Source organism: Myxocyprinus asiaticus, chromosome 20, assembly GCF_019703515.2.
Source record: "Myxocyprinus asiaticus isolate MX2 ecotype Aquarium Trade chromosome 20, UBuf_Myxa_2, whole genome shotgun sequence".
Lineage (NCBI taxonomy): Eukaryota > Metazoa > Chordata > Actinopteri > Cypriniformes > Catostomidae > Myxocyprinus > Myxocyprinus asiaticus.
The window spans coordinates 5,601,456-5,627,743 of record NC_059363.1 but is presented as its reverse complement, the minus strand read 5'-3'; the positions used below and the strand labels follow the sequence as shown (position 1 = coordinate 5,627,743).

Sequence of the window (26,288 nt, the reverse complement as noted above, 5' to 3'; positions counted from 1 at the left end):
CCTATGCAAATATTAAGGTATAACAGCAATAGACGGTGTTATTACAAATCCTGCATAATATATTGTTGAATTGTTACGTTTAACATTCTTTGAAAACTAGACAATATGATTCAACTGTAAAAAATTGTTATTAACTTCACCGCCTGTAACAGTTCACTTTGTTGATTTCCATTTTTAATTCATAGTTCTACCTTAAAATATGATCACACTCAGACAGGCTCCTCCCACTACAAATGATACAGGAGCTGCATGTGGTTCATACTTGTGTATCACATCTTGGACTGTGTTTGGCATACGATAGGTGTTAAGAGCTTGAATCAATGAATTTTAGCGATGCCAGAAATGAAATTCTGCAAGTGTTGTCCAAAACGGAAAGACAGGATCTTCCAAAGTTACTCGAATGGCTGAAAACATCTGGTAATGAATTCATTATTATAAACTTCTTTTTGGTCATGTGAAAGATTTAAACATTTGTTTTGTGTTGATGCAGTAATGTTAAGTGCTTATTTAAGCGCTTTGCTGAATAGTTTGTTTGGATTAACATTGTCTGCCTTTGCCAATTCACAAGTTCTTTATTTAAAGGGATAGTTCACCAAAAAATGGTCTCATCGTTTACTCGTTTACTCACCCTCATTTTATCCCAGATGTGTATGACTTTCTTACTTCTGCATAATACAATTGAAGATTTTTAGAAGAATACACTGTCGGCCAAAGGTTTGGAATAATGTACAGATTTTGCTCTTATGGAAAGGAATTGTTACTTTTATTCACCAAAGTGGCATTCAACTGATCACAATGTATAGTCAGGACATTAATAACGTGAAAAATTACTATTACAATTTGAAAGAAATGTTCAGAACTTCTTAAACTACTTCAAAGAGTTCTCATTAAATAATCCTCCACATGCAGCAATGACAGCTTTGCAGATCCTTGACATTCTAGCTGTCAGTTTGTCCAGATACTCAGGTGACATTTCACCCCACACTTCCTGCAGCACTTGCCATAGATGTGACTGTCTTGTCGAGCACTTCTCACACACCTTACAGTCTAGCTGATCCCACAAAAGCTCAATGGGGTTAAGATCCATAACACTCTTTTCCAATTATCTGTTGTCCAATGTCTGTGTTTGTTTGCCCACTCTAACTTTTCTTTTTGTTTTTCTGTTTCAAAAGTGGCTTTTTCTTTGCAATTCTTCCCATAAGGCCTGCACCCCTGAGTCTTCTCTTTACTGTTGTACATGAAACTGGTGTTGAGCAGGTAGAATTCAATGAAGCTGTCAGCTGAGGAGATGTGAGGCGTCTATTTCTCAAACTAGAGACTCTGATGTACTTATCCACTTGTTTAGTTGTACATCTGGCCTTCCACATCTCTTTCTGTCCTTGTTAGAGCCAGTTGTCCTTTGTCTTTGAAGACTGTAGTGTACACCTTTGTATGAAATCTTCAGTTTTTTGGCAATTTCAAGCATTGTATATCCTTCATTCCTCAAAACAATGATTGACTGATGGGTTTCTAGAGAAAGCTGTTTCTTTTTTGCCATTTTTGACCTAATATTGACCTTAAGACATGCCAGTCTATTGCATACTGTTGCAACTCAAAAACAAACACAAAGACAATGTTAAGTTTCATTTAATGAACCAAATAGCTTTCAACTGTGTTTGATATAATGGCAAGTGATTTTCTAGTACCAAATTAGCAATTTAGCATGATTACTCAAGGATAAGGTGTTGGAGTGATGGCTGCTGTCTAGATTTGATCAAAAATGATTTTTTTCAAATAGTGATGGTGCTGTTTTTTACATCAGTAATGTCCTGACTACACTTTGTGATCAGTTGAATGCCACTTTGGTGAATTAAAGTACCAATTTCCTTCCGAAACAGCAAAATATGTACATTATTCCAAACTTTTGGCCACCAGTGTATCTCAAACCTGTATGACCAGAACTTTGACGCTCCAAAATGCACATAAAGGCAACATAAAAAGAATAAACGATTACATTGGTGTCATTCATGTCTTCTGAAGCAATCTAACTGGTTTTGGGTGAGAACGGACCAAAATTGAACTCCTTTTTCACTGTACATCTTGCCGTTAATTTATCTAGGCAAGACTATTTTAAGCTTGATTACACTTGCTAGTGCTTGACACATGCACAGAGCACTAGATTGTGCTGAGAAGTGTAATCGAGCTTGAAATCATGATTGCCAAGGAGACTGCTGATGTCAAAATCTTTAGTGAAAAAGAAGTTATATTTTGCTTTGTCCAAAATCAATTGGATCACTTCAGAAGACATTGATTAAACCACTGGAGTCGTATGGATTACTTATATGCCACCTTAATATGCTTTCTGGAGCTTCATAGTTCTGGTCATTATTCACTTGTATTGTATGGACCTACAGAGCTGAGATATTCTTCTAAAAATATTTGTTTGTGTTCTGCAACAGAAAGTGAGGCATGCAGTAAATGATGAGAGAATGTTCATATTGGGTGAACGATTTCTTTGAGCCATTGACTTATACTTGTCTATTCTACTTTTTCACGTACACTTTCAGTTGATCTGGATGATTTTCTGGTGGACAACCAACGCGTTATTCTTCAAAGTATTGCAGAGGACTTAAGGGCTTGCCTGCCACTGGAAGCTGTGGTTCCCTCAGAGACCATGGCTATCCAGAAGGTTTGTGTTATATCTCAGGCATGCTAGACTTTCAGTATTTCACTTAGACATTAATGGCTGAATTTCATATTTCAAATTGTAGACTCATCAGAAACTTCATCCCACTGTGCATGTGGATGCGTTTTTGTATGATGAAGAAACAGTGGATTCACTGTGTGAAGAGGGAAAGATGAGTCGCAACTACTGCCTCAGTTGTGGATCACACAGAACAGCACCATTGGGTACGTGCTTGCTTGTAACTTGTGCAACTGCATAAATAGTACATTTTCTCAATGATAAAGAGATGTCATAAGACTCATCTTGTCTTGCAGATTTTATCTCGCATTCATTCTCCATCTCGGAGCTCCAGTTTCTGTTCCAGAATATTCTTCCAGATCTCACAGGAAAGCTAGTGGTGGATGTGGGTTCTAGACTAGGAGCTGTGCTATATGGGGTAAAATCCTGATGATTGTTTGTTTATCTAAACTTTATTTAAACTGATCCTCAATTGTCATTTAGCTAACACTTTTATTACAAGCAGCTTACATATACTTCCAATGTGAACAACCCCCTGGGGTGCAACCAAGGGGTTAAATGCCTTGCCCAAGAGCACAATAGTAGAAGCTCATGGATCACCCATTGCAGGGTTTGAACCTACAACCTTTGTTCGCAGTCCAGATTTTTAACCACTAGGCTATGACACCCCCATCAATGTTTTGCTTTTGTTTTTCTTCCGACAGTTAAGCAATGTATAACATATGAGAGGCTGTATATAATACAAATGTTAAGCAAATTAATTAAGTGTTATCTTTTCCTAGAAATTATAGACCTAGTCTCTGACATTTAAATGAAGTTAATAGGAATAGTTCACCCAAAAATGAAAATTCTCTCATAATTTACTTACCCTTATGACATTCCAGATGTGTATGACTTTATTTTCTTTGCAGAACAAAAATTAAGATTTTTAGAAGAATATCTCAGTTCTGTAGGTCCATAAAATGCAAGTGAATGGTGAACCTTGAAGCTCCAAAAAGCACATAAAGGCATCATAAAAGTAATCCATAAGACTCCAGTGGTTTAATCAATGTCTTTTAAAGGGATCAAATCAGTTTTAGGTGAGAACAGACCAAAATGTAACTTCTTTTTCACTGTACATCTTGCCATTGCAGTTTCTAGGCACGATAATGAATTCAAGATCGATTACACTTCCTAGTGCTAGGAAGAGTAATCATGCTTGAAATCATGATTACCAAAGAGACCGCTGATGTCAAGATTATTATCACCTCTGAAAAATGAATATTTTTTTCACTCATCAGGGTTACCTCTACAGTGCAGCATCTCAGCTCGTGGGGGTTGAAATAAGTTCAGAGTTTGTCAAGCTTCAAACAATGGTCATGGAGAAATATGGCTTCAGTGACAGAGTTCAGGTCATATATTATAACTTTTATATTCTTGTATGTTCATCTTGTAAGGTTTGTCTGGATGGTATATTTATAGAGATGTTCAATGTGCCCCATTTAGGTGATTCATGCAGATGTCCGCTCTCAGGCTGCCTTATTGCAGAATGCAGATGTTCTAATCATGAACAATGTGTTTGAATACTTCATGGAACCAAGTGATCAAATACAGTAAGTGACTGCAAACTTATTTCACAATAAATAAAGGTTTACACAACAAAATTATCCAGTAAATCCATCATATTTAGAGTTTTCATATTCAGTTTGTTTTTCTTGTATCTTTTTCAGAGCATGGCAGTTTATTAGTCAAAATTTTCGAAAGAAAGGTGCACTGTTGGTAACTGTTCCATGCATTCAAGAGGCACTCGCTTCACTTCAAGAAACGGTTGTAAGAAGCTTTTCTCTGTCTCTAATACTAATTAATTTATCTCCAGTTGTGGTTGGCAGTGTAATTAAATACTTCAGCAATTTATCAAAATTTTATGTGTAGATTCCAATGTTCTTTTTTCTCTTCCTTAGTCCCTGGAGATGTTAACGCTCAGCCAGTGGATAGAGGAAGTACCACTTGACTACTCTATTTATCTAAAAAATGATACAGACCCGGATTCTCTCAAGCAAATCCATCTTTACAGGGTACTATGACCCTCTTAACAAAGAGCTATGGACTCTTTGGCAGGGGAACCAATGAATTTGATTAACCACATTGAGGCTTTACTTGACAAATGATGCAAGCAGATTTGCCCAGTTTCCCTGGGTATCTCAGTGAGTAAAGACGCTGACTACCACCCCTGGAGTCGCAAGTTCGAATCCAGGGCATGCTGAGTGACTCCAGCCAGGTCTCCTAAGCAACCAAATTGGCCTGGTTACTAGGGAGGGTAGAGTCACATGGGGTAACCTCCTCCTTGTCACTATAATGTGTGGTTCTCGCTTTCGGTGGGGCGCGTGGTGAGTTGTGCATGGATGCCACGGAGAATAGCGTGAAGCCTCCACATGCGCTTTGTCTCCGCGGTAATGTGCTCAACAAGCCACATGGTAAGATGTGCGGATTGACGTCTCAGACACGGAGGCAACTGAGATTTGTCCTCCGTCACCTGTATTGAGGCGAGTCACTATGCCACCATGAGGACCTAGAGCGCACCGGGAATTGGGCATACCACAATTGGGGAGAAAAAAAAAAAAAAGTTTCCTGTTCAAGTTAAACCTTGTGTGACAATACACTTTTCTACTTTTTACAGTTCTGAACAAGTTTATACTCAAAGAAACTGTAAGCTTATGTAATTATTAGCCATTATTGTCAAGGGGAAAACACTCTCACTGTGTTATAGATTTCAGTAAAGTTCTGCTTGCTTTTCCAATGTTGTTCAGAGGTTATACTACTACAAAATCAGTCATCATTGATACTTAATAAAAACTTTGTCTTTATGTATTAAGTGCTCTCTTTGGTTTTGCATTTTGTTCTAGAGCATTATTGTCTTCCACTCTTTCTGTTGAAACAGGAAGTAGGGGAGGGAACACTGCATGTTTTTTGTTTTTTGTAGGCTGATGCAGCACATAGGGGTAAATTATGTAATATCTTTGGGTTTAATTCTGCCTTGTGCATAAGCCAAACTCAACCAATACTCTTGTGAATTGGTACATCATTTTGTGCTAGAACATTGTATAAATTGTTAGGATTCAAAATTTTCCCTGAATTTTTTTTTTCTTTTTCTGTAAAGCAAGAGAAATCTACTAAATTTTTAATATTATTTTGTCAGGTTTTTTTTTTTTTTAAATGCCTAGGAATATATTTGTAAACTCTCAGTAAAAATTAAAGAATTAAAATGTACATTTGTTTTATGAATGTGCAAAACAATTGTACTTTCTGTTCATAAAGTTTTTGGAAACTAAGCTTTGTGGTTTGGAAAATGTTATTGTGAAAATTATTTCACGTGATGGGCGCTACAGTTTTTTTTATTTTATTTTTTTACTTCCAACCATATAATACCTGTCATCCAATCGTATCAACGCCTATTCAAAAATTTTAACCCACAAAATATTCCAAATAAATCTTCAGTGGTGGAAAATAAGAAAAACCCAATTTCCACTTTCGCCTCCCAGCATTGGCTGCGCAAGCGTGATTGGCGGTGAAACCGCCCAATGGAATGACAGAATTATACTAGAAGCTCCGCCCCCAGTATTACCCAGTCGGTAAGTGAACTAGAGCGGATCAAAACTTGTCGTCAACACACTGAATTTCAGCGCGCGGAGAAGTGGGGCATACCCTAATACTTTTGTATTTTTCCCCCTTGTGGAGCCGATTATCTTTTCTACATCATAGATTTGGTAAATATAATCTTTACGCGACCGTGTGGCCGTCTAATCTGTCATACAAGAATCGAGGTTTTGTTTTAAATTCGGTTCGAATCCAAAAAGGTGAAACATGTGGGCAGGGTTTTGAACGTCACCCGGGAAGCGCGTGTCATTAACAAAGACTGGAAATTATCGTTAATTTTTTTTTTTATTTAATAAATAAAAAAAACCGCGTTCGACGAGTCTCGCTGGAAGATGTGAATGACTTTCAATGGACCCGTATTAATTTGACATTTTCTCACTCTCTCTGTTTGTCTTTATGTGCTTGTTGTTTTTGAAAGTCTCAGAGAAAGAGATAAAGAGAAAGATGCCGCTTCTCCACAAGAAGCCCTTCGTGAGGCAAAAACCGCCCGCAGATCTCCAACCAGACGAAGAAGTCTTCCTGTGTAAAGTCACACATGAAATCTTCAGGACTTACGAGTAAGACATGTATTTTTTTTAATTCATATTTCTTCGTCCAAACTTCCTCTTTGATGCCAACCAACAACACGAGCATCCGAAACTAACAACAGAAGTGACAGCCATGGAGACAGCCCGCTTGAAAGTTTTGTATTTCACAATTAAAACGAGTAACAACTTCTATTTCTCCTGGTTTTGTATTTTAAACCATATTTCCTTCTAGTCCAACAGCCTTTGTGTGAAATAGTCCTGTATTTAGAGAGACTCCAGAGTTTTCCCCCTCATACACCCGGCAGGTGTCAGTTAGGGCCTTTGCTAACAGAGTTGGCTGCTAGTTAGTTAGCGCAGTTTAGCCAACTAAACCGCGGTCTAGACACTAGACTAAGTTATTTAAACCTTAAAGGTGTGTATATATTTGTTATAAAAGCTTCAGGGATGTTACATCACGGGTGGGATGTCCTCGTGAAGCCCCTGCTGTGGTGTTTAAGGGGGTGTTAGTGAGGATGGGACAGATCTCATCCATACACACAGGATGTTGTAGCGAGAAACGTGGTCGCTGCTATTGTTAGTGTGTGTGGCCATTAGAGGAACGAGTTTTACCGCTTTAAAATTATTACATTGATATAATTTGTCATAAGGCTGTTATTGGAAGTTGCGAAATAAGAGGAGCAAGTAGTTTACCACTCAAGTCTGCTTGCTGGAAGGTACAGCACAGATTAAATATGTTAGCTGCTTTATTAATTATGTTGATGACATTTGTCATCAGGAGTGCTTGAATAGAGTAACAGCTTTATTAAAATCATTATTCATTACGATTATTAGCAGGTGAATGTTCTGCATGATTAAAGTAGTCATTAGTTGTAATTTGGCAAACAAACGAGAGTTGGTCATCATGATCTGCAAGTTTCCACACCAGCCTTTTATTATAAAGAAAAAATGTCAATTCCAAAACCCCAAAAAGTCCAATGGTCTTAACTTGAACATACTAATAGAGTAAAGATGCTAATGCACATTTAATGTTTAGTTCTCTAAGATCTAGGTGGGTGGCTTTTGTTTTCCTATCTCATGACTAATTTCTGGGAACCATACAAGGTAAGCTAAATCAACAGCGGTTGTGGCATAATGTTGATAACCGCAAAAATTAATTTTCACTAGTCCCTAATTTTCTTTTTTAAAAAAAGAAAGAAAAAATCTGGATTACAGTGAGGCACTTATAATGGAAGTAAATGAGGCCAATCTGTTAATGTTAAAATACTCACTGTTTCAAAAGTATAGCCACAAGATGTGAACAATATGCGAGTTGACGTGATTTAAGTGTGATAAAATTGCTTGCTTACCTTTTCTGTGGAAAGTAATATCCAATTTTACAGCTTCATTGCAATAAGTACGTATCTTTTTAAACCCGGTAATCCCGGTAAATTAGTAGTCTACCACTAAAATTAACGATTTAAACCATTTTACAGCTCAATTAATGCACAAGATATAACAGAAGAAATAACGTAAGTGTGTTTATGAAATTATACGCCACACGTTTCTGCCTTTAAACTTTCCAAAAATTGCCCTCATTCACTTCCATTGTCAGTGCCTCACTGTAACCTCAATTTTGGAGGGACAAGTCAAAATTACTTTTGTGGTAATCCACACTATGCCACAAATGCTGTCGATTGAGTTTAACTTAAACATATGAAACCTGATTATTCCTTTAAAAGTTACAAATGTATATGTTATGACTATATGGCTCATAAACTTGCATACCATAAATTAAATTGACCATAAGTTAAATCATCAATAATTGTTAATTAATGACAATGTAAAGAAACTTTGGATAGGCTCACATGTTTAGATAAAGTGATTAATGTTACCCACAGTGTTTTCTATCTTATTTTACCTCAAGACAAAAGCTTCAACCTTTATGTGTGTAGGAGTCAACAAGTAGATCTATCTTGGGTTGAATCGCCACTCAGCTCTTTGTTTTCACCAAAACATGATCTGTCAAACATGAGCATTACATGTTTTATCTGTGTAAACTGTAGAAATGTTAAGCTAGTTAACATTACACAATGTATTGTTCTAACAGTGAATTCTTTGAGAGGACCATTCTGTGTAACAGTCTGGTTTGGAGTTGTGCAGTGACTGGGAAGCCTGGCTTGACCTACCAGGAGGCATTAGAGAGTGAGAGGAGGGCCAGACTTAATCTTCAGAACTTTCCCACTGCACTGATGGTCCCTATCCTGCACCTGACCGCACTTACACAACGCTCACGCCTGCATGAAATATGCGATGACGTGTATGCCTACGTGAAAGATCGCTTCTTTCCCGGAGAGATGGTAGATGTTGCCAGTCGCTCTGGTACTAGGTGAGATGTCAGATATTGTTGTCAACCAAACTCATCAACATGAATCACAGTACAGGTTGTGTTTCTGTGTAAGAGGAATTTTACCAGACCCTTGCATGTTTCTTGTCTCAGTGTTGAAGGGAAATTGTAGAATCAGCCATTCACCTTTGATTGTGACAGTTTACATGCACACCAATATGCTGACAAAATCTACCAAAAAAATCTATTTATTCAAAATGTCTAACAACGCAAGAAAACTAAGTCATGAGGGACGATGGTTAAGGGGTGCTGTAAGGTACAACGCGAAGCTGAGTTTTTTAGAAGACCAGCAAAAACAATACAAGACACCAGTGTTCAGTAAATAATCATATATATTATTAATAATCTCAACTATTCTTCGGTAATGTATTAATGTGTATAATAACACATTAATTACTTCCCTCTCGTGGAGTTGTATCTTTTAATTCGTCCCCTTGTCACTGCTGTAACATCAACACATGTAGAGAAGTGGTGACTTGTCCTTGTGCCATGAAAGCATATTGATTTGCTCATCCCTTGTATATTTAGGCTATTTTACATAGCCTTCGAACGTACACCCCATCTGGTCTGATTTGTAGAGTAGGAAATATTGGTATAATATATAAAAATATAGTTTTTGATAGTTGTTTTGATTGCATTAATAATTTTTGGAAACGTGTTGACCCGTTTAGATTTTTGTTTTTAATGAAGTAAAAACAAACATTCAAACAGTTGGGCTGATGAACCACAATACTGGTGAAGAGAAAGAATCTGAATAAAGATGAACAATGGTCCTGTATGAAGCTCTGTTTAGAACAGGCCACTGCTTTACAGAAGAGAAACACCCAGATGTGCATTGATATGTCTCCACCCTCTGCCTGACTCCTAGACAAAGCCTGTCTTTTGGAGCACTGTAAGTCCTTGGCAGCTCTGTATACAGTACATTATTAAGCTTTGGAAAACAAGTATGCCAACCCAGTACAACCATGAGCCTAAAGATAATAGCATAGACTTCACAATAAGCCTGATCTTGACCTGTTGAAGGAAACCAGTTGAGTCAGACCTCTGTCCTGTACTGTAACTGAGGATCAGTGTCAGCCATCATGAGCTGACCTTGTTATTTGGAGATAACAGAAGTGAGTGGGAGGAGCTTAAATGAATCACTCTCATTGGTTGGACTGTTGCAAGGAGTTGCCCCAGACAGCATCAGAGCTTGCGCAGAGGCAACCAGACGTGGTTAGCCATGCAGCATGGGGGGGGGGGGGTGTCTTCCTGTCTCATTTGCTGGCAGCCTATCCAGTTATTCACTCGGGTCACACCCAGATTGCATGATTGGTTCTGTGTTGTTGACCGAAGATTATCTCTGTTCAATTTATGAATGTCCTTGATAAGTTTTGGGAATGTTATGTTTGTTATAGCGGATCCATTTTCATTTGACACTGGACGTTTTATGTTTGGTTGCGTAAAGCTTGGTGCACACTGTATGATTGTTATGTTCCTTTACATTTATGATCCCAGACTGTATGATATGATCCCATTGACATCTTGGGTAAAACATTTATCATTGCCATGAGTACGCGCATACTATCCGCATGCAGCCCAGTTTTTTTAGATAGTCCGTGTCCGTCCATGTGCTTAGAATGGTATCTCAAAGCAGTCATAGTGTGCAAGCGTCAAACACATTTAAGTGGGCTCACAGTAAAAAAAAATATACTTTGTAATTCAGTGCGCGAGATGAAATGGCAAATGGTAAAACATCCCGTAGTCTTTATAGTTGTCTATCTTAAAAAGTATTTTAACATTTGAAAAAATGCACATAGCAGCTTTAAACTTTTGCAGTCAGATTTGTTCTAACACAATGTTTCCATGCTCAGCAGACAACACTGCAAGATATTGGAGGTCATACCTCCCCATTCCAATGGAGCAGTCAATGGCCATGTCAAACATCATATAGAGGGTGACTCAATTGTCATCAGTGACAGTGATGAGGAGACCCCTGTCACCTCTCCCAAAACTTCATCAAATGGGTCAGTGTTCAGAACTGCCTTCTTGAATATCTCCATGAAATGTTTCAGTGTGTCTGCTTATGCTGAGTTCTGAAAATTGTATGTTTCACCTTATGTATTGTTTTCTAAAACAGAAAGAAGAAAGCCATCAGTCCATCTTTGTTTAAATACACAGTTCAGCCTGTCAACCCAGAGGGTTGCGAAGCATTAGTAGTAAAAGCTGCTCAGATTAAGTGAGTTAACATGTTTTTTTACTAGAAATAACTTAAACTCTTGTTACTCTAAATTGTTGATTTCCAACTCATGCTTGCCTGTTCTGTACTTAATTTTGTCAAGTTAACGATACAATGATGACAGGTTTCTCCTTCTGGTGTTTTCTCTTGTAGTCGTAAAAAGAATGTTTTTAGTCGTGACAGATTGAAGCTCCTGCTTAAACAGCACTGTGAACCAATAAACGGGACCGTCAGACTGAAGGTAAGTGAACAAGTGGGTTATGAAAATTATTATTTTTTATTGCTATAATGTGGTTTACTCATTTTATAACATTAATACACAGCGATATTAATGTTTTTGTGTGTATTTTGTAACTGTATTTTTAAAAGATTGATTGAAAACTGGTTGCTCTTATTATTTCTAGCCATCAACAGTTGCAAAATACAAGTTATCAGAACAGAGTCTTTCCCACTTCTTCCCGGATGAACCCCCAGTTTTTGCCTTCAGTCCGCCTGGAAAGGGCAGAGGTCGCCGTCCAAATGATGTCTCTCCAACAGAGGTCTGTGTTGCTGTGCTTGTGTGGTTAGTTATAATGTTTACAACTTGCCTGTCTTCGTCCAGAAATCATGCAGTTCAAAGCATGACATTCTGTATGTTAAGAGAAAAGTTGGGATATTGTAATCTAAAAATATACTCATTTTGGTTTACTGTAGTATTAAGGACACCTTAAAGCATTTTTTTTAAAGCATGTTTAAGTTGATTTTATTCAAATAGGGACTATATTGTGTCTGATGTGAGGTTGTTTTTCCTCTTTCAGATGAATTATGTTGAAGAGAGATTAAAACTGTTGCAACAGAAAGAGCAGATGTTGGCTGTGGGTAAGTTTTAAAATCCAAAATGGACTGCACACTGAAAGTTTCATGTGGACATGATGTAAATTATGTATCATTAATTTACATAAATGTATTGCTTTTTTTACATGCAATATACAGAAAAATGTAAGAAAGAGAGAGATCTAATAGAGGCCAAAAAGAAAGAGAAGGAGGACAAGGAGAGAAAGAGAGAGGAGATGAAGAGGATGATGGAAGAGGAGAAGCTTAGAAGAAAAGAGGAGAGGGAACGAATGAAGTTTGAGAAAGAGAGGGTGAGTTGGATTATTTTTTTTCTTCTAAATTTCAATTTTGTACGCTTTTGCATTTGTTTATAATGATATGTAGAACTCATTTTAAATCAGTTTTTGTAACCATTTTATGAAATACACATCAGGAACGAGAGAAGCTAAAGGAGGAAAAGAAAAAATATGCAGAGCGATTGAAGATATGGAGCAAACCTCGAGAGGACATGGAATGTGACGACCTAAAGGTACGCATGTGCCCTGACATAGACTGTCCCACATGTGTGCATTGGTACGTATACAGTATAATCTACCACTCATATAAACACACAAGATTTTTATTTTTTATTTTATTTTTTTATTTTGCCTGTTCTCAGGAGCTGCCAAAACCCTTGCCAGTGAAAACACGTCTTCCTTCAGAGCTGTTTGGAGATGCTTTGATGGTGCTAGAGTTCCTCAATGCTTTTGGAGAGCTGTTTGACCTAAAGGACGAGTTCCCTGATGGCATAACACTGGGTGAGAGACAGTGGCTACTTGTAAACCATATCATGTCTTCCCACCCATTTATACATCCAAATGTATATGTACAAAGTGTCCAAATATTCTAGCTAACTAATTGGCTTGTTACCTTTTAAAAAAAATGTTTTCTGGAGTCTGACTTGAATCATTTTTGAATGAATCAGAATTGAATGTTGTGTTGTTTGTGTTGACAGAGGTTCTGGAGGAGGCAGTGGTTGGCTGTGATCCTGAGGGGCCGCTCTGTGAGCTGCTCTTCTTTTTCCTGTCTGCTATATTCCAGGCTTTAGCTGAGGAGCAGGAGGAAGTGGCCAAGGACCAGGTGGCGGAAGCTGACACGAAAGGTTAGAGTGGTAGAGCTTAATATTTTTTGCGTAATACAAGAGATTAGACTGCACATAACTTTTCTTGTTCTAAACTGCATTTGAGACTTGTTTACATCAATTAAAATCTTTGAGATTTAAACACACAGATATGCCTTTTTTTAATGTATTTTTTTATTTGGAATGCCCAATTCCCAATGTGCTTTAAGTTCTCGTGGTCGCGTAGTGATTCACCTCAATCCGGGTGGCGGAGGATGAATCCCAGTTGCCTCCGCATCTGAGATCATCAGCCCGCGCATCTTATCACGTGGCTTGTTGAGTGCGTTGCCACGGAGACATAGCACGTGTGGAGGCTTCACGCCATCCACCGCGGCAACCGTGCTCAACTCGCCACGTGCCCCACCGAGAACGAACCACATTATAGCGAACATGAGGAGGTTACCCCATGTGACTCTACCCTCCCTAGCAACCGGGCCAATTTGGTTGCTTAGGAGACCTGGTTGGAGTTAATCAGCACGCCCTGGGATTCGAACTAGCGAACTCCATGGGTGGTAGCCAGTGTCATTACCACTGAGCAACCCAGACCCTCACAGATATGCTTTATTGATTACAGAGAGGAAATTCAGAATGTAATGGGGCTGGGCGATATGTGAATATTTTATCGATAATTGCCTTAAAATATTGAGATACACATTTATATTGTCAACCACAATGTCAACGCATGAAATAAATTTGGATGAGGAACTCGTGAACTGGATTCAGCTTTGTTGCATTGGTGAGTGGCAGGTTCTAGTTTCACACCCTGGGCTACTGTTTAATATATTTTCTGATTTCCCAGATCCATGGTTTTGCCATTTCCCAATATTGTCGATCATCATCTGTCAATTGAGTGTCGCAATCGGGAGCTTTGTAAGATATTGTCGATATCCGATTACATCGTCCTATCGCCCAGCCCAAGAACGTATTGTATATTACAAATATATGTATATGCCTGAAATCAAATGGGTTAAATTAATACATTTTTCACAATATTTACTTGATGCCAATAATCTGGAAATGTCAAATAATGGTGTGATTACCACTATAAGAAAGTCCAAGTTCTGTGGTAGTGATCTTCAATATGCTAGTGAGCTGCGTGTGTCTGACTGTGTTTTCATTCTTAGATCTGAGTGAGGCTCTGGAGGATGATGCTGACCCAACACAGTCTGCCATCAGTGCCGTGGCGTCACTAGCTGCTGCCTGGCCACAGCTCCACCAAGGTCAGATAATGTTCCTTTTGAAATATGTACTGATTTGATGTCCTCCGTGGTCAGGACATCCATGGAAATAAGTATTTAATGTTTTAAATGCCATTCCAAAACAATACGGACAGTTAAAATTTATTTTGTAAATATATATTTTATGTAGTAATTCCATCCATCCAGTGAATCTTCATGTTCTTCTTTTCTCTCTGTGTAGGCTGTAGTCTGAAGCAATTAGATCTGGACAGCTGTACCCTCTCTGAGATTCTGAGGCTGCACATCCTGTCCTCAGGGGCTGACCTCTGCTCCACCAATGCCAAGTTCCGCTACCAGAAGCAGGGTGGGTTTGGCTCCACTGATGACCCCTGTGTAGAGCTGCGTCTGTTAAACCAAGGCCTGCTCAAAAAGCTCTCCTCCACGTCTGTGTATGACCTGCTGCCTGGTGAGTGTGCAAACCAGTGCACGTAAAATGATCTTTTTAAAATATAATATGCACCTAGAGAGCGAATATGTTTATTGTGGTTATTTATTGTAACTTTTGTGTGTATTTTTTCAGGAGAGAAGCTAAAGATCCTACATGCTCTGTGTGGGAAGCTGCTGACTCTGGTTTCAACACGAGACTTTATAGAAGACAACGCTGATGACCAGAGAGCTGCCAAACAGGAACTGCGAGAGCTTAAAGCTGAACAGCATCGCCGAGTGAGAGAGGAAGCCGCCGAGAGGTAATGCATAGATGCACTTTATCTTTCAGTACTAAATATTTTTATTCTTGGAAATTAAGGGGTTGCATCTCCACGTTCCAGGGTTCGGAAAAGAAAGGAGGAGAAGCTGAGGGAACAAGAACAGAAATTGAAAGAAAAGCATGAAAAACTCAAAGAGGAAGCAAAAAATGAAAGCTATGTGGCAGTGTAAGTTAAACCAATAATCCAATCAAACCAGTTAGGAGGACACTGTTTATGTTTCAGTCTATGTGCTTGATTTAAAGGTGCACTCAATTTTTTCTTCATTAAAATGTTTAACTCAAAGACATGTATTGTAGCTTTGCAATTTATGTATGAAATCATGGCCACTCATTAAAATGAAAACTCCAGTCATATCAGTAACCTTATAAAAGCTGTTTTATTCTACATGGAGAGGGTCCGCACATGGGGGCTGCCATGTTAGAATCACGTGATCAGCCAAATACTACTCGCTTAATCTCAGGAACCATCCTGTTTTTGACTCTTTCACTGATTGATTGATTAATGTAATCATGGTTGACTGTGAATACTACATTTCTACAATGGCATCTGAAACTGAAACTATTGATTTTAATTGATGCTGCATCCATTAAGTCCAATATGACACAAAGACAAAAGTTACTGAGTGCACCTTTAAACTGATCTGTTTGTTTGTTGTAGAGAGGAGATGGACACAAGCACAGAGAGTCAGGAAGGACACGCTGAACACACTGAAGATGAGGAGGAGCAACCAACCACATCTAAGAAAGGTACCAACTTTTGAAATTATAAGAAGAATTTAAGGTGAAGTGTTTTTTTGTTTTTTTTCTCAATGTTAAAATACTTTCTCCTAAAACAGCCTAATTTGCAGAGATTACTCAGATGCAAACTCTCACTTTTGTGATTTGTGCAGATCCAAAGAGTTTTTGTTTTGGAAGGGGGGGGTTGTTGGACTCCCACTTGATTGATTGACTGATTACAGCTGTAGTCAATCGCATGCTTGGCAAATGCAGTCCTACTGAGGCAGATTGCTCGATTGGTTACAGCTACGGTCAGTCACGTGCTTGGCTACAGCAGAGCCTGCAAAGTGATTCTGCATCTGACAGGAATGGAGTGTGAACTCTGAAGAAGTGGCAATCTTGAAACTTCTCATTTGTAGACAAGCTGAATGACCCGGTACATTTACCGACCGACCGACTGAATGAGAGGGGCATGTTGTTCATTCACTTCGGCATCAGCATGTGAGTCTTCCTTGTTCATCAAGGAGAGACAAGGGCGGAAGAGCTACGAGTAATGTGTAAAAGTGACTGATGTTTATATACGTTAATGGGGCTCTCACATGACTCGCATCAGCGCTGCCGAATACATTGAAATCTATGAAGTGACTCCACTTTAAACCAGTGTTTTCACACACATTTTTGCTTCACAAATGATGTCTTTGAGACTACAAAGCAACAAGAAATATTTTAAGAGATATTGAATCTCATAATTTATTTTAATTAAATATTACCTTATCATTTCAGAGTATCCAGAGACCCCAGTTATTGAACTAATTTAAATTCACCAAGAAAATGCTGAGACCTCAAGATAGACAAGTCCTTTTATTCATTTCTGCAATCAAAGCAATAGGCAGTTTTTTTTTTTTTTTCTCCTTTCCTCTCTCTCTCTCTCTCTTCCATGTTTATTGTGCACATCTCCCACTGTCTTGCATGGCAAACTCATAAAATCGCCTCTCTGTGACTCTTTTTGCAACACTTGTCATGTGGAGGGTAAAGCGGCACTTGATACTGCCATTGAACACAGCGTCAACTCAACACATGCGCTTTACAATAACGAAAGGACATTATTAAAACTCATAAATATTATTACTAGGCCATCATTGTTGTCTTGTCTGATAAAAGTCATGCTCAGCAGTTTGAATCTGTAGGACAATGAGACCGTAGATCAGCTTTGTTCTCATAATTTTTAAACATTTGACTGAAATCAGTAGATTTTAAGTCATGCAAGATTTAATAAAGGAAAAGGTAAGGATGTTATTGAAACTGTTATTAGACTATTATTGTTGTCTTTTGGATGAAAAATCATGTTGAAACTGAATGAAAACTATAGAGCTGCTTTGTTCTTTTAATGCTAAACACTATTAAGTCTCTTGGCAGATTTTGGTCGTGAACTACTCAAAATGATTCAATGACTGACTCAGCACATAAGACGCTCATTTGTCTCCACCTAGTGACATCTCCATAAGGTGTCACTGAACTAATCAGTTAATAAAATTGAACAAATTTGTGAAACAGAAGTAAACCACACTAAAATACCCTTTATTTTTGCAGCTAATTCTGCACAATTGTGCAGTTAATTTGCTATAATTGAATCATCTTTTTCAAATACCTGACAATGGTCGCATGACAGAAACGTATTAATTAAATTGTTATTCACAAGAAACAGCAATGTGCAGGATTTTGTTTCTTGTCTATACTTGAATCGTTAAAATCGCTAGAATTGGTGCTTTTATCTTATTCTTATTCTTGTTTTTTTTTTTTATATCCCTGGAAAAAATGTTCGTGAACCAGTGATTCTCACTTTTTTGCCCCTCATGAGTTTGCATTCCTGACTACTGTAAGTAAGCTATACATAGGCTTATTTTCCCCAAAAGTGTTAACACCATGTGGCTCTGTGGTGCTATCAAAACATTGTCCTGTTTGAGAATCATTACACACCAACATTGGCACGAGTTTAAGGCGGAGCTGTTTGTCTGACCCTTGACAGATGGATGGAAGTGTTTAGGAGTGTTTAGTGTCTTGTTCATTTTGCCATTCAGTTTGGTGCCGCATATATTACACTTTTAAAATTGTCATTTATTTTAATGTTGTATGATATTATACTACTAATTAGCACATTAACTAATGTTCCTTTTTTATTTTCCAGTAAAGAAAATGAAAAGCTCCCCTAAAGAAAAGCAGGTTAATGAGGTTGAAGTGAGAGACAGTCTAAGTCCAGAGGAGTTACAGCAACAGCAGCTCAAAGAGAAAGAACTTCTGGAACGGATTCATACATCAATGACCTGCACTTACATTCTGCCTCTTGGCCGAGACCGGCTCTATCGCCGCTACTGGCTGTTCCCTTCCGCTGGAGTGCTGTTCGTCGAAGATGACTTCTTTGGTTTGACAGAGGACATGCTAGAGCCCCATCCAACCCCTGAACCCAAAATAGAGGAGCCTTCCTCTGCTGAGAGCCCTGTGAAGACCGACTACACCACTGAAGAGCCAGTGCCGGTCCAGAACACCTCACCCCCAGTTAACAGGCCCAATCAGTGGTCCTTCTACAGCACACCTGAGGAGGTGGAGCAGCTCATAGAAGCTCTGAACCCTCGTGGACACAGAGAAAGTGCCCTCAAAGAGGCTCTGCTGCAGGAGAAGGACAGAATCATTCAACTGCTGGATGGCAGTGCTATTCAACGTTACCACCAATCAGGTACTGAGAGATTCACTTAGCTGTATTGCAACCCAGGCTAGCTGTAATACCACACACTTATCATGTGTATTTCAGTGGCCTTTCGACCACTGAAATTGACTCCCAGAATTTATGCATGTGTGGTGGTAGTATCTGAACAACATTGTAAAATGAAAATTTTGATTGTCATTTGCCAACTAAATGGGCTCCTAAATACAAATTCATTTTTGGAACAAGGTGCTTTCAAGTAATTACAGTTTGTAGCCCTGCATAGAGTGATTTTATATTTAAAGCATGTTATAGATAATTATTATGGAATTTGTGCTCATTATTGTGTATTTATTGTACAGAAAAAACACTGCCTGATGCCAAAGGCAATACTGTAAAATCTAAGGGTGGCCCATCTCGACCAGAAAGCACTGTGCCTGCTGAGCGCTTCATGGAGAATCGTCTCAAAGATTTACTACTGGATATTGAGGACCGCATCTATCAGGGAACTCTGGGGGCAATTAAAGTATGTTGGTTTGCCCACTTCTCTATGTATTTTCTATTATATTATTTAAGTTATTCTGCAGTACATGGTTACTTGATTTTAATCAAAAATATAGTTAAGGGGTTTATTTAACTTTGTTGAAAGCAGAATACCTAAATTGGCATCATTATATGATGGATTTTCTTAATTTGCTTTGACCTTTATATGAATTATTATTAATTGTGATCTGTAATTTTATTTATTTATTTATTTTTAAATAAAAGTTTACCTTGTTTTTGTCCCTGCGAAGGTGATGGAAAGAAGTTCATGGAGAGCAGTATTGGAAAGCGGGAACTATGAACTACTGAGCCCAGATTCTAAAGAGAATGGGTTGATTAACGGCGTAGAGGAGGCAATGGAAATAGATGAGAACCACATCAAAGTCAAAGACAGGTAAAGAAATGATTAGCAGTAGTGGTGAATGGGACTGAGAAATGAGAAATCACTCGCATGAGCACCAAAATTTAACATCATTTGTCCTTTGTGTATAAGGAAACTTATTGTCTCTTTTGTTTAGGCTGCAAGAGCTAAAGACAGAGTGTCAGAGCGCCACATCCACTAGTGTGAGCACACCTCAGCCTGTCAACAACACCGTCCACTACTTGGCAAAAGCCCTGGCTCAGATTGAGCAGGGCATAGAGCGCAAGTTCCTGAAAGCTCCACTGGGTAAGATCTGCAGAAATACATGACCAATGTTTCTTCTGTGGCTTCTTATGTTTTTATTCATTAATTTTTTTAACAGTATATTTTTGAAATGCTAAATAAGTCTGTTTGGATGGTTGTGTTTGTACAAACTGGAGGATGTTTTTCAGTTTGGGCAATAGAAACTGAATATTTGTTCTATAGCTCAACTGGCAGAGAATGGCACTAGCAATGTCAGCAAGTAAGCAAGGTCATGGATTTAAAGTTTATTCATTGAATGCACTGCAAGTTGCTTTGGATAAAAGCTCAGCCAAACGCACAAATGTAAATAAACCTTTTATTTTATTCAGGTGATGATGATACCAAAAAAGACCAAAAGATGAAGAAAAAGGACAAGAAGAAAGATGACGACCAGTCCAGTGAGAAAGATGGTATGAGTTAAATTCACCAGCTTAAATGCATTTACCATTCTTCTTAAAGTCTTTTGTCTTTTAAGAAGTAACTTTGGTTTAATTGGCTGGCACTAAGCCTGTTTTCCTCCATGTTCTCTTCAGATGGCAGTGAGAGTGGGCGGCAGGTGAAGACCGTGCAGGAGCGCTGGCGTGAGTCTCTGTTGAGTTGTTCCAGCCTGTCACAGGTTTTCCTACATCTGTCCACACTGGACCGCAGTGTAGCCTGGGCCAAATCCATCCTCAATGCCCGCTGTAAGGTGTGCCGCAAGAAGGGAGATGCTGAGAACATGCTCTTGTGTGACGCCTGTGAGAGAGGCTACCATATTCACTGTGTACGGCCAAAACTGAAGGTATTCTCGGGACACCTTATGAAATTAGAATATATTTATGTAATATGGCCATTCACTTTTCCACAACACTGTTTGCATATGTAAACATTTGTTTGCGTGTTCTTGCTTTTTGGCACTTCACAAAGGTAGTTGCATTGGTCACCTTTTGCCAGTTTAAAATTTTTAAACTTCTGACAGAAAATGTAATGATCATTTACAGACTGTTCCTAGTGAAGACTGGTTCTGCCCAGAGTGTCGGCCCAAACAGCGCTCCCACCGAATCAACTCCCGTCAGCGCTCCTCCGTTGACTCTGAGGAGGAAATGGAGGAAGAGGAAGTGTCTGAAGACGAGGAAGAGCAATCAGAGGAGGAAGAAGAGGAGTCAGAGGAAGAACAATCAGCGGAGGAAGAGAAGGAAAGGTTGGCTCCCCCCAGTTTTCTTGCAAATTTATTTTCTAACTGGGGATGTAAATTTTCAATCGTTGTGGAAATTAACTATCAATTAATTGATTTATATTGAGCGTTCATGGAGGACTCCAAATAATATGTGCATGTAGCCTATTGCTTAATACAATTTACATTTATACACTTAAGGAATGCAAGTATTAACATTTTGCTCTTAAATTATTCTTAGTTCGGTGGATTTTAGTACATTTAGGCTGTTTAGTATGAATTTGTGAATTGTTTAATTACTGTTAATGAATTAGGCTACTGTTAAAAACAACTTGTAAACAAGATACAGGATATCACTTATGCATATTTGAGTTCATTAAAACTTCTTTTTGTGGCTCGTGAGATATTTATACTTATTTTTTATTTGAAATTAAGTCAAATCATAACATGCTGCGTAAACCTAGTACTTAACATACCGTTTCTAAGGTGTCGATGGTGAGATGTCAGCTGAATGTTCCTTCGTGCTTTCCTGGTGATCGCTGACGTAATTGTAGGTTGGGATAACACAAGGAGATCAACAGTGCTTGTTGTCATGTACTTTAACACTATTACAGTGTGCAATGTTCATTTCAAGAGAAACGCTCCAACACTGTTTACATTGAGCCTGCTTCATCTCACATCTGTGCATTGTCTTCTGTGAACCGGATAATGACATGCAGCCCGCAAGCGCCCTCTAGCGGTGGGTGACTGTATAGACACAGATATAATGTCTGCTGGCTTCTTTTCAGAACCCATTTATCTTGAAATTTATTAATCGACTATCTGTAAGCTTAATCGATCAAATTATTAAAGACAATTGATTGATTTTTGATCAGTCATTAACATCCCTATTTCTCAACCTTGTATTGTTACAAATCCATAGGACTGACTTTTTTCCATGGAATGCAAAAGGAGATTTTATTCAGAATGTCAGTAACCATTGACTTTCTTTGTATGGGGACAGAAATGCAATTAAAACAAAATGGTGACTGAGGCTAACATTCTGCCCAACATTTTTATTTGTGTTCCATGGAAGAAAGTCATGCGGATTTGGAACAACTTGAGGGTAAGTAAATGTGAACAGGTTGAACTATCCCTTTAAGACTAACTTTATTTTCTTGTCTTTTTTACATTCTCTCCTCAGTTTTTCGAAGAAGGCTGCTGTCAAGCTTCCTCTCCAGAGCAATAAAGGAGGCAAATCAAACAACAAACCAAAACAAGCTGAATCAAGTCATTCCACACCTCGCTCCCAGCAGAGCACACCCAAACAGAGCCAATCAACTAATAAAGGAGGCTCTAAAAACTCAGGGAAGAAACCCACCCCAGTGTCCAACGGCAAACCTCCTGCCCGGGCGGGCAGCCGCTCCAGTGCTCGTCTTAGTCTTGAGGTCCTCTCCACTAATGACACAACAGCCAAATCCAGCAACCAGTCCAGTCCTGCTGCACAGAATACAGACACCAGGAAGAGACCAATTACTGGTAAGGATTTGTCAGTTGTGCAGTCAATTGTTTTTGCCATACCAAATAGTTCTGGCTCTGAAATTGGATTGGATGAGCAATGTTCAAGGCCTTCGTAAAATAGATACAGTACGTGCACACCTGTGACCACACAACAGTTCTATGTTAATGCACCAGCTATAAACAGCCTACAGATTTGTTAATGAATTATATTACTTGGTAAAATGATTAATTACAACTACTTTTGCTCATACATGATATTAGGCTTTTTTTTTTTTTTTTTCTAAACCCCTATCCCTAAGTATTAAAATTTTATTGCACAACTCATCCTGCACTGTTTTTGTTAAAAACATGAATGATACCTTAAATCATCTGAGACATAAGACAGGCAAACAATAAAATGGGTGGAAGGAAATCTCTATAAATTTGAACAAAATTGCAGAATATGAATGAGCTCTTTTGACTTTGGCCAGTAAGCAACCACCCAGAACACCATAGAAACCACTTAGCATCATGCTAAAATCCAATCAGAACACTTTAGCAACCTCATTACAACAGCCAGGCAACAACCTCCAAACCCTTAGCATGGTGACTTTGCTTGGGTAAGCACCACTCACCACTAACGTTACTGGGGATGGTGAGCAGCGGAGGCTCTGGATGAATATACGCTGTTATAGGGTGTTAAAACAACAACAGGTGGCTTAAAAACTACTGGAAAATGAGTGTCACAACTATAAGCCCCCACAAAAGCTGCCAATGCTGAAACATTTAGAGTCAAACCAGATGTAATAAGCAGTGGTTGCATTAAACTAATTCTCTGTTCTCTTATTTTTTTAAAACATTGACAGATAATTCCAAATTATGTCTGTCATTTTGGAAGATAAGAAAGATGAAAACATTTAAACCAAGCTCCTTGTTGTTTTTATTAATCATATTTACGAGGTTCATATCTCATGTCGTGAGTGTATGTGAATGAGGTTGGACAGAGTTGTTGTCGGCAGAGTGCATGAGAAGGCGGCACTTGTTAATGCAGAAATAATGATATGAATCGGAAGATTTTTAAATGGAACCTATGATGAACATACTCCCTCTTTTCATGGACATGTCCTCTTTTTGTCCTTTCATATTGAAGTGCTCAATTAGAAACGCAATTAAATCTAGCGCATTGTATTCATGGATTCTCTCGCTCACTCTCTGCATGCTGTATGTCTGTGTCTCTCTCTCTTTCACACACACACATACAGGTCACGTGCAGCGAGCGCTAGAGTCAAGTAACTTTACCATGCAAATGTGTTTGTGATTGTGTTCTCATCTATTCGGGATTGCCGTACGCAGACATTAGTGAGAAAGTGATTTACGTTAAGTAAACACAGACTGTTCTGCCGTTTTTGACTGTTGTTAGTGATATTATAGTGCTTGGTAATGGGAATAAGTTGCGAAGCGGAAGTCTGTTCCATCTGCATTGGAAGAACATGCTAAGCATATTGGGTAATTTTGCTACCTGTGAAAAAGGTGGATAGTTGATGACTATTATTACTTATAAATTTATTTAACAGTTGCTTCTAATAAAAGTCTTTATAACGGGTATAAAAGCAGTAAGCCACTAGAAGCCATCCGTTGCAGTGAAATTAAGGTTACTATTAACCATGCCTTATTTTATGTACCCAAGCATTCTTGTTCACCTCTAGTGTACTCTGGTTTGTCACTGTTTGTCCAGCAGAGGTCTCCCCAAAAGCCAAGATTATCTTGGCCCCAACCAATTCTTCATCCAACCGTCGAAGCTCAGGGAGAAACTTGGGTGTCCATGAGCTGTCAGCTTGTGAGCTGCTCACTGTGGATCTGGTCAGACATGAAGACAGCTGGCCCTTCAAGAAACTGGTGTCCAGAACTCAGGTAGTACATACATATAGCAGTTAAGAGCTGTTCACACTTGTATGCCTCTGTAACTGTCATGTACACTTCCAAACAACTCTTGGTCAGTTTATAACCAGCTGTACTCTTAAATAATCCCTGCAAATGTTATTATTGGTGATGTTCCACTGTACTTATGTTTATTCACACCAAGTCATTTGGTCATGGTGTATATTTTTATTGCAAATATTTTCAGGTGCCTGATTACTATGACATCATCAAGAAACCCATTGCCTTGAGTACAATCCGGGAAAAGGTCAACAACTGTGAATATCAAACAGCTGGTACGTTAACAATTTTTGTTGTGGAAAGAATGTCCAAGTGTAACACAATACTTCAAATCAACATTTATAAATGTTTAAATCTGGAATGTATCCAACCCTCCCTTACCGCTTGAAGTTGCACAACACGAGTTAACGCTAACCATAATTTCTTGATTTATTTCTAATCTTACAGCGGAATTCGTTGAAGATGTGGAGCTAATGTTTTCCAACTGTTTGGAGTACAATCCATGCAGTACCAACGAAGCAAAAGCTGGTCTACGGCTGCAGGCCTTCTTCCACTCTGAACTTCAAAAACTCGGCCTGGCTGACCGCATGACTCCTCCACAGAAACGAGCACGGATGTAAACGAAAGTTCCGCACAACCCCACCAACTGGCTGAGGCTGAAGGCCGGTTCATAATCCGCTGTCTAATTATGTTGGTCCATGGCATTTGTGGAACGTTCATGAACATTATTGTGTGGTGTGACACAATAAAAATTCTACCTAGCCCTTGTTCACGAGAAAATGTATGTGCAGAGTGCAAACGAAATGTCACTCTGACTAGTATCAAGTGGCATTTATCATTACAGCCAGTGACGGGAGTATAAATCAGCCTTTATTCCCACTAGTATGAAATCTTTGAATCCTAATGCGTTTTTCTTCCCAAGAAAAAGCTGTGCTGTGAAAGTGTTTGCACTGTGTTTTCTGAAATGTCCTGTTTCATTCAAGTTAACTCAGGACAAATATCATTGTGTGTTTTTGTGTTTCTCGAAATGGTGCGTCTGTATTTTGTACCTGCATTTCTAGACTATTTTGTATACATTCTTACAAACTTGAGTCTCTCTTGAAATGAAAAATTAAGTCTTGCAGCTCAAAGGAACAAATAGTATTTCTGTTTTGTAGTTGTGAATAGTTCTTGTAAAAAAAAGAATCTCAGGTCCCTATAGCTTGCTCATACACTACATAGGAACCAAAACTATCCCCCTTTTATTATTTTCCTTTTCACTTGTGTACTGGTTATTTATTTAGATTTGGGTATAATTTGCTTGCTTTATTTATAAGATTGTTTTTATAAGTTCTGTTTGTCCATTTCCCCTTTATTTTGTTAAAGAAGCTTTAGTTAGTTCCAAAGAGCAGAAAGCTGGGTGAATTACAGTTTTATTCTCCCAGGTCTTAAAGATTAATTTTACCTGCTGTGTACATGGGTTTTGAAGTTTTCTGTATGTAAAATAAATTTTGTTAATATTTGGCTTGAATGGTGGTTTTCATCAAAGATTCGTAGCATACATAATACATTGCAATTTTAGATAAGCGAATCGTAGCAAGTAAACTGGAGTGCAGCATTGCATCTGACGTTTTGTAGAAACCTCAGTTAGTTGCACTTGAAAACATTGTCCAACAAGAAGTAAACCCTGCCTATTACCATTTATCTTAAAGGGATTGTTCACCCAAAAATGTAAATTCTCATTTACTCACCCTCAT

The 26,288-nt window shown here is 38.5% G+C and overlaps 2 protein-coding genes across 6 annotated transcripts; both read left to right on the top strand.

Annotated features, from left to right (window-relative positions):
- Positions 1-241: 241 nt before the first annotated feature.
- On the top strand, positions 242-5,534 carry zgc:109986 (uncharacterized protein LOC553566 homolog). Its single transcript, XM_051647171.1, has 8 exons — positions 242-417; positions 2,547-2,668; positions 2,751-2,889; positions 2,980-3,101; positions 3,964-4,074; positions 4,169-4,275; positions 4,393-4,492; positions 4,624-5,534. Exons 1-8 carry the CDS (start codon positions 321-323, stop codon positions 4,744-4,746), a joined length of 921 nt encoding a protein of 306 aa, XP_051503131.1. The 5' UTR covers positions 242-320; the 3' UTR covers positions 4,747-5,534.
- A 761-nt stretch (positions 5,535-6,295) lies between these two features.
- On the top strand, positions 6,296-26,055 carry LOC127411507 (bromodomain adjacent to zinc finger domain protein 1A-like). 5 transcript variants are annotated; one of them, XM_051647149.1, is made up of 28 exons: positions 6,296-6,426; positions 6,735-6,873; positions 8,930-9,208; positions 11,080-11,232; positions 11,346-11,444; positions 11,598-11,685; positions 11,849-11,983; positions 12,242-12,302; positions 12,417-12,568; positions 12,691-12,786; positions 12,916-13,054; positions 13,252-13,398; positions 14,541-14,636; positions 14,836-15,060; positions 15,175-15,340; positions 15,422-15,526; positions 16,019-16,107; positions 18,263-18,808; positions 19,138-19,301; positions 19,570-19,712; positions 19,837-19,985; positions 20,312-20,392; positions 20,516-20,763; positions 20,963-21,162; positions 22,319-22,653; positions 24,350-24,525; positions 24,740-24,827; positions 25,000-26,055. In XM_051647149.1, exons 2-28 carry the CDS (start codon positions 6,761-6,763, stop codon positions 25,170-25,172), a joined length of 4,446 nt encoding a protein of 1,481 aa, XP_051503109.1. In that variant the 5' UTR covers positions 6,296-6,426; positions 6,735-6,760; the 3' UTR covers positions 25,173-26,055. The 5 variants fall into 5 exon arrangements, with proteins under 5 accessions (XP_051503109.1, XP_051503108.1, XP_051503106.1 ...); XM_051647148.1 differs by having other exon boundaries at positions 6,320-6,873; positions 11,083-11,232; XM_051647146.1 differs by having other exon boundaries at positions 6,320-6,873.
- The last annotated feature ends 233 nt before the right edge of the window (positions 26,056-26,288 follow it).